Below are 7,831 nucleotides of genomic sequence, written 5' to 3' on the forward strand. Positions count from 1 at the left end.
GCAGTCTGCATCTCAGCCCCTCTCACCAACACATTGCCTACGTCAGGCAGGCACCAGCACAAGGGACTCTCTCTGCTGCCAGATAGTCATAACCTCAAAGGACGTTGTGGGCATTTCAGTACCACACAGTATCTCAAGATCCAGAAGGCCTCCAACTCCAGACCCTTGGAGCCTGGGAAAGGATCCTGGGCAGGAACACTCCGTGCCCATCCTGCCTCATGCTTTCCGCTAGGCATCCTCCAGTCCCCACTCTGCGACAAGCGTTCTCAAGACAAGCACATCAGATCCCATTCTTGTCTTCTTACGACATGGCCCACGGTCTTGCCAAGGAGTTCCACTTCCCTCAGACAAGTCTTCCCACTGCTCAAGGTCACCTTGCACATCACGACATGGCCAGGCCCTACTCAGTGCCACTGCCACATTCACCTCCACAAACATGCCACCCTTTCCTTTCCCACCTCAGGGCTCACTCCAGCTGTTGAACATCATAGCAGGCCAGCGTACATCATGCCACTTCTCTGGCCAGGAACCCAAGCCCACAACCGTCCCCATCAATGAGAGCACCATAAAAAAACATACAGATGGTATCATATACACTGCATTCAGCAGACTCTCCATAGTTGACCCTTCATGTTTTGCAATGCTTCAGCTATCTCAGATGGAAATGTTACACACCTGGGAGCTCAGTTACACATCGGAAATGTTACACATCTATTTGTAGACATGGTGTCAGGACAGCTCCAATAGCAATGGGCATTGATGTCCTTCTCTGAGAGAGCAACCCGAATGCTGACGAGCACAGCCGTGGAATGGAAGATACCTAATGTATAGGAGAATTTGGGGACTTTGAAAAGAAGGTTTCCGGGGCTTCCATAAGGCTGACATTGCTGATACAAATATTGGAAGACTATCAAAACAGGCCAGCGCACATCATAGCACGTCACTTCTCCAGCCAAGAATGGAAGTCTATAACATGGCTTGGGGGCGGGAAGGAAGGCAAAGAAAATTCCTGCTCCTGACACCTCCCTTGGGTCACACTCCTCTCCCTGAACGCTTTATGCTACGAACTACGTCTAGAACATACTTGAAAAAGAACATAGGAAAAGTCCCCAAGGCCTTCCCTACTTGCATAATGACTCTGGTGGGTGAGTAAAAAGAGAGAAATTACACCACGGGGAGAGAGAACCCTGAAGGCCCAGTTGTCACCTTCCATCCCCTCTCTTCCAGAGCAGAATCACAGGGGAGTGATTCTGCCACAGCAGAAGAGAGTTGGGCTGCTCTGCAGGGTTTGGCGTGTCCCTGCATGTAACCACAGGAGTAAAGCATGACAAGGGGACACAGCATTTGTACTGTCGGCCAACTGTGCAAGTGCACAAGGAGGAGAAGTCAAGAGCACAAAGATTATAGCCACCTCATCACGTGCCCTTTAAAATCCTGCCTGAGGAGGACGCGGGAACCGTCATGGGAACATCAAAGGCTGTGGAAGCTACTACAGATCACCACCACTACACAAGGACACCAGGTTGAAGAGCTTCCCTCCCACAACACCTTTCCCAAAACAGCAGCAGAAAGCTGCACCAGACAGTACTCAGCAGTCTGCATCTCAGCCCCTCTCACCAACACATTGCCTACGTCAGGCAGGCACCAGCACAAGGGACTCTCTCTGCTGCCAGATAGTCATAACCTCAAAGGACGTTGTGGGCATTTCAGTACCACACAGTATCTCAAGATCCAGAAGGCCTCCAACTCCAGACCCTTGGAGCCTGGGAAAGGATCCTGGGCAGGAACACTCCGTGCCCATCCTGCCTCATGCTTTCTGCTAGGCATCCTCCAGTCCCCACTCTGCGACAAGCGTTCTCAAGACAAGCACATCAGATCCCATTCTTGTCTTCTTACGACATGGCCCACGGTCTTGCCAAGGAGTTCCACTTCCCTCAGACAAGTCTTCCCACTGCTCAAGGTCACCTTGCACATCACGACATGGCCAGGCCCTACTCAGTGCCACTGCCACATTCACCTCCACAAACATGCCACCCTTTCCTTTCCCACCTCAGGGCTCACTCCAGCTGTTGAACATCATAGCAGGCCAGCGTACATCATGCCACTTCTCTGGCCAGGAACCCAAGCCCACAACCGTCCCCATCAATGAGAGCACCATAAAAAAACATACAGATGGTATCATATACACTGCATTCAGCAGACTCTCCATAGTTGACCCTTCATGTTTTGCAATGCTTCAGCTATCTCAGATGGAAATGTTACACACCTGGGAGCTCAGTTACACATCGGAAATGTTACACATCTATTTGTAGACATGGTGTCAGGACAGCTCCAATAGCAATGGGCATTGATGTCCTTCTCTGAGAGAGCAACCCGAATGCTGACGAGCACAGCCGTGGAATGGAAGATACCTAATGTATAGGAGAATTTGGGGACTTTGAAAAGAAGGTTTCCGGGGCTTCCATAAGGCTGACATTGCTGATACAAATATTGGAAGACTATCAAAACAGGCCAGCGCACATCATAGCACGTCACTTCTCCAGCCAAGAATGGAAGTCTATAACATGGCTTGGGGGCGGGAAGGAAGGCAAAGAAAATTCCTGCTCCTGACACCTCCCTTGGGTCACACTCCTCTCCCTGAACGCTTTATGCTACGAACTACGTCTAGAACATACTTGAAAAAGAACATAGGAAAAGTCCCCAAGGCCTTCCCTACTTGCATAATGACTCTGGTGGGTGAGTAAAAAGAGAGAAATTACACCACGGGGAGAGAGAACCCTGAAGGCCCAGTTGTCACCTTCCATCCCCTCTCTTCCAGAGCAGAATCACAGGGGAGTGATTCTGCCACAGCAGAAGAGAGTTGGGCTGCTCTGCAGGGTTTGGCGTGTCCCTGCATGTAACCACAGGAGTAAAGCATGACAAGGGGACACAGCATTTGTACTGTCGGCCAACTGTGCAAGTGCACAAGGAGGAGAAGTCAAGAGCACAAAGATTATAGCCACCTCATCACGTGCCCTTTAAAATCCTGCCTGAGGAGGACACAGGAACCGTCATGGGAACATCAAAGGCTGTGGAAGCTACTACAGATCACCACCACTACACAAGGACACCAGGTTGAAGAGCTTCCCTCCCACAACACCTTTCCCAAAACAGCAGCAGAAAGCTGCACCAGACAGTACTCAGCAGTCTGCATCTCAGCCCCTCTCACCAACACATTGCCTACGTCAGGCAGGCACCAGCACAAGGGACTCTCTCTGCTGCCAGATAGTCATAACCTCAAAGGACGTTGTGGGCATTTCAGTACCACACAGTATCTCAAGATCCAGAAGGCCTCCAACTCCAGACCCTTGGAGCCTGGGAAAGGATCCTGGGCAGGAACACTCCGTGCCCATCCTGCCTCATGCTTTCTGCTAGGCATCCTCCAGTCCCCACTCTGCAACAAGCGTTCTCAAGACAAGCACATCAGATCCCATTCTTGTCTTCTTACGACATGGCCCACGGTCTTCCCAAGGAGTTCCACTTCCCTCAGACAAGTCTTCCCACTGCTCAGGGTCACCCTGCACATCAGGACATGGCCAGGCCCTACTCAGTGGCCTCAATCCAATCAGTGCAGACACTTCCCATCAAGGAGAGCACCACAAAAAACACACACAGGTATCATAGGCACAGTGTCGGCAGACTCTCTGCTGCTGACCCTTCGTGTTTGGCAATGCTTCAGCTATCGCAGAGGGAAACGTGGCAGACCTGGGACCGATACCCTTTCTAAAGGGGATGTCGGGACAGCCCTAATGGCGATGGCAGTGATTTCATGCGCTGAGAGAAAAACCAAAATGTTGATGAGCACACCACCGTAACGGATGATAGCAACTGTGTAGGAGAACTGGATTTGGCTTTTGTTGGGGAGGGCCGGTTCTTTGTTTATGGGTTGGTTGGTTTGTTTGTTTGTTTGTTTGTTTTTTCTTTAAAGAAAAGAAGATTTGGAGGGCTTTTGAAATGATGTGGCTGTTGATACAAATATTGAAAGAACATCAAAACAGGTCAGCATATGTCATGACAATTCACGGGCGAGGAATGCAGTCCACAACCTGGAGGAAAGGGGGAGCAGGAAAAGAAAATTCCCTTTTCTAACACCTGCCTTGGGTGACACTTCTCTCCCTGAACGCTTTATGCTACGAACTACAGTATCAGCACACTTAGAGGAAAAAAAAACAACAGGGAAAGTCCCTATTGCTTTCCCTACTTTCATAATGCCACTGTTGAGAGAACCAAAAGGCAGGAATTACAGCACCGGGAGAGAGAACCCTGAAGGCCCAGTTGTCACCTTCCATCCCCTCTCTTCCAGAGCAGAATCACAGGGGAGGACGAGGACACCGTTTTGGACAAGAAACCACAGCTGATTCCAGCACGGACTGCACTCAGCCACGGTAACAAGGCAGGAAGTAGGGCCGGGGGGGCACTGTCACCACCACAGCCTGCGTCTCTTGCACTCCTCCAGCAAGCTCGGGTGGAAACGCCACACACCAGCAAGCAAGAGCGTCTGCAAAGCTCATGCCGTGGCACCTCTCCTCGCAATCGGCAGTGCTTTTCTTCTGCGGGAGAACAACTCGCACCCAGAGCAGCAAACCTCCGCTGCGGACGGTAACTGCTGCCGGCTGCGGCAATACCTGCATCTCTTCCCCACGCCGAAGCAAGAGCCGAGGGGCTCCGGCGAGGACGCGAAGGCAGGTGCAAGGGTCCCATCAACACCCTTAAGCACCCGCCAAGCACCCACCGCCCGCAGGCCCCGCCGCCCGAGCACGGCTCCCACCACCGCCTGCCCAGGGGGCGGGAGGGAAGGGCGAGAAGGGAGAGAAGGGGCGAGAAGGGGCGAGAAAGGGAGGGCCACTGACCGTGTCCAGGAGAGCGGGCGGCTCCGGCTGCGTCTCCTTCGCCGCGGGGCCGGGCGGCGGCGGCAGCGGGAAGTTGGGGCTGAAAACCATCAGGTCGCTCTTGCCCGCGCCGTCCGCCACGCACAGGCTCCGGCTCTGGCGCTGCGAGTACGACCAGCTCCCCACCTCGCTGGCGCACACCAGCGTCGCCGGCCCGCGCCCCGACAGCACGGCCGCCCGCGGCGCCCACCGCGACGCCCCGTACAGCACCACCGCCAGCAGGAACAGGCTCGACACCGCGCAGATCGCCACCACCAGCCACACGTTCGTCGCCGCCGCCGCCGCTGCCGCCGCCGCCGCCGCGCCGCCCTCCGCGCCCGCCGCCGGACGCAGCCCCGCCCCCGACGACGACGACGACGACGACGACGACGAGCCCGCGGCCGCCAGCGCCGCCTCGCCGCCCTCCACCAGCGACACGCTCAGCGTGGCCGTGGCCGAGCGCGCCGGCTCCCCGTGGTCCCGCACCACGATCACCAGCCTCTGCCGCGGGCCGTCCGCCTCCTCCAGCGCCCGCGCCGTGCTCACCTCGCCGCTGTACAGCCCCACGCGGAACGGGCCCTTCCCCCGCGGCTCCCACAGCTCGTACCGCAGCCACGCGTTGTAGCCCGAGTCCGCGTCCACCGCGCGGATCTTCGCCACCACCTGCCCCGCCGGCGCCCCCCACGCCGCCCACGCCCACAACGCCCCCGACGAGCCCGGCCCCGACGCCGACGAGCCCGCGGCCCCGGGCCCCGGCCCGCCGCCCGCAGGCGCCAGCAGCGCCGGCGCGTTGTCGTTCTCGTCCACCACGAACAGCTGCACCGTGGCGTTGCCGCACAGCGGCGGCTCCCCCGCGTCCACCGCCCGCACCTCGAACTGCAGCACCTGCAGCTCCTCGTAGTCCAACGGCTGCAGCGCCCACAGGCGCCCGCTCTCCGCGTCCACCGACACGTAGCTCGACGCCGCACGCCACCCCACGCCCGCCGCCGCCGCCGCGCCCCCGCCGCCGCCCTCCGCCACCGAGTAGCTCACGCGCCCGTTGCCCGCCTCGTCCGGGTCCCGCGCCCACAGCCGCGCCAGCTCCGCGCCCGCCGCGTTGTTCTCCCGCGCCAGCACCGTGTACACGGCCTGCGCGAACGCCGGCGCGTTGTCGTTCACGTCCGACACCGGCACCCGCACCCCGCGGCTGGCGCGCAGCGGCGGCGCCCCGCCGTCCTCCGCCCGCACCTCCACCTCGTACTCCGGCACCCGCTCCCGGTCCAGCGCCTCCCGCAGCACCAGCGAGTACGAGCCCGCGAACGTCGCCACCAGCCCGAACGGCGCCGCCGGCCACACCGCGCACCGCACCCGCCCGTTCGCCCCCGAGTCCCGGTCCGACACGCTCAGCAGCGCCACCACCGTCCCCACCGCCGCGTCCTCCGGCACCGGCACCGACAGCGACGTCACCCACACCTCCGGCGCGTTGTCGTTCACGTCCACCACCTCCACCACCACCTTGCAGTGGCCCGACAGCGGGGGGTTTCCCTGATCTGTCGCCTTCACGTGTAGGTCGTAGAAAGTAACAGTCTCAAAGTCCAGCGCGCCCGTCAGTCTCATCTCCCCGCTTTTTGCATCGATGCTGAACACGTCTGAGGCCGAGGGAGGAACAAAAGTATCAATTTCGTAAATCACTTCTCCATATATTCCCAAGTCCGGATCTGTTGCGCTCACTCGGGCCACGAGCGTCCCCTCTAAGGCGTCTTCGGGCAAAAGTACGTTGTACACCGACCGGTTGAACTGGGGCGCGTTGTCGTTCACGTCCAGCACCGAGATCACCAGCTCCACCGTGCCCGTCAGCGACGGACGGCCCCCGTCCCTCGCCGTCAGCAACAACCGGTGCACGGGAACCGTCTCCCGGTCCAGCGGTTTCGCGAGCACCAGAAACAGGGACTTACTGCGAGAGTTACTCTCTTCTTCCTCTATTCTAAAATACTCGCTGGGGCTGAGCGTATAGGAGAGCTGCGCGTTGGCTCCCACATCTGCATCCGACGCGCCCTCCAGCGGGAACCGAGACCCCGGCAGCGACGTGAATTCCGCGATGCTGAGGTTTCTCCGGGCGGCGGGGAAGAGCGGGGCGTTGTCGTTGATGTCGGTGACCTCCAGCTCCACGTGGAAGACGCGCAGCGGCCGCTCCACCAGCACCTCCAGGCGCAGGGCGCAGGGCGCGCTCTTCCCGCACAGCTCCTCCCGGTCCAGCCGCGAGCTCACCACCAGCGCCCCGCTCGCCCCGCTCACCTCCACGCTCGCCCGCCGGCCCTGCGCCACCAGCCGCAGCCGACGCGCCTCCGGCTCGCCCGCCTCCAGGCCCAGGTCCTGCGCCAGCCGGCCCACCACCGTCCCGGCCTTGGCTTCCTCCGGCACCGAGTAGCGCACCTGCCCGCCGCCCAGCGCCCAGGCCGCCTGCAGCACCAGCACCCGCACCACGGGACCCCAGCACACGCCCATCGCCGCCGCCGCCGCCGCCGCCGGCACCCGACCGGGCCCCGCACGGCTCCCCGCCGCCGCCCGGACGCACCGGCTCTCCTGCCCGCCCCGCGCCGCCCCCCCGCGCTCACAGCCGGGCTCTCCGCCGCACCGGGGCGGAGCCGCCTCGCCGCGGAGCCGCCGTTTCTGAGCCTGCAGCGACACCGTGTGCTGCTCCGCCGCCTCACACGCTCCCCACCGTCGCCCGCGCCGCCGGCCCCGCGCCGGTCATCCCCTCGCTCCTCTCTTCCTTCCGTCCTCCTCTTCCCTTTTCTTCTTTCTTTCTTTTGTTCCTCTCTTTCCTTCTCTCTTTATTCCTTTTTTCGTGACTACTTGCTCTTTACTTGCACAGATTCCTTCCCTCCCTTCTTCCTTTCTCTTCCTTCCTTTCTCCTTCTTCCTTCCTTCCTTCCGTTATCTTT

General features: G+C 59.5%; 1 protein-coding gene across 1 annotated transcript; it reads right to left on the minus strand.

Moving 5' to 3' along the window:
- Positions 1–4,058: 4,058 nt before the first annotated feature.
- LOC143166268 (protocadherin alpha-6-like) lies at positions 4,059–7,391 on the minus strand. Its single transcript, XM_076350456.1, has 2 exons — positions 4,890–7,391; positions 4,059–4,085 (listed from the first exon to the last, which is right to left on the minus strand). Exons 1-2 carry the CDS (start codon positions 7,389–7,391, stop codon positions 4,059–4,061), a joined length of 2,529 nt encoding a protein of 842 aa, XP_076206571.1.
- Between the last annotated feature and the right edge of the window lie 440 nt (positions 7,392–7,831).

This window comes from Aptenodytes patagonicus, chromosome 12, assembly GCF_965638725.1.
Source record: "Aptenodytes patagonicus chromosome 12, bAptPat1.pri.cur, whole genome shotgun sequence".
In the NCBI taxonomy this organism is placed as follows: Eukaryota; Metazoa; Chordata; class Aves; order Sphenisciformes; family Spheniscidae; genus Aptenodytes; species Aptenodytes patagonicus.

What these genes read in the sequence shown, in the direction of transcription:
- LOC143166268 (XM_076350456.1), bottom strand. Translation starts at nt 7,391, where the DNA reads ATGGGCGTGTGCTGGGGTCCCGTGGTGCGGGTGCTGGTGCTGCAGGCG. An exon ending in CGCCCGCTCTCCTGGACACG is followed by an intron (nt 4,086 to 4,889) that starts GTCAGTGGCCCT and finishes CCTTTCCTCCAG; the next exon opens with GTTGTGGACTGCATTCCTCG.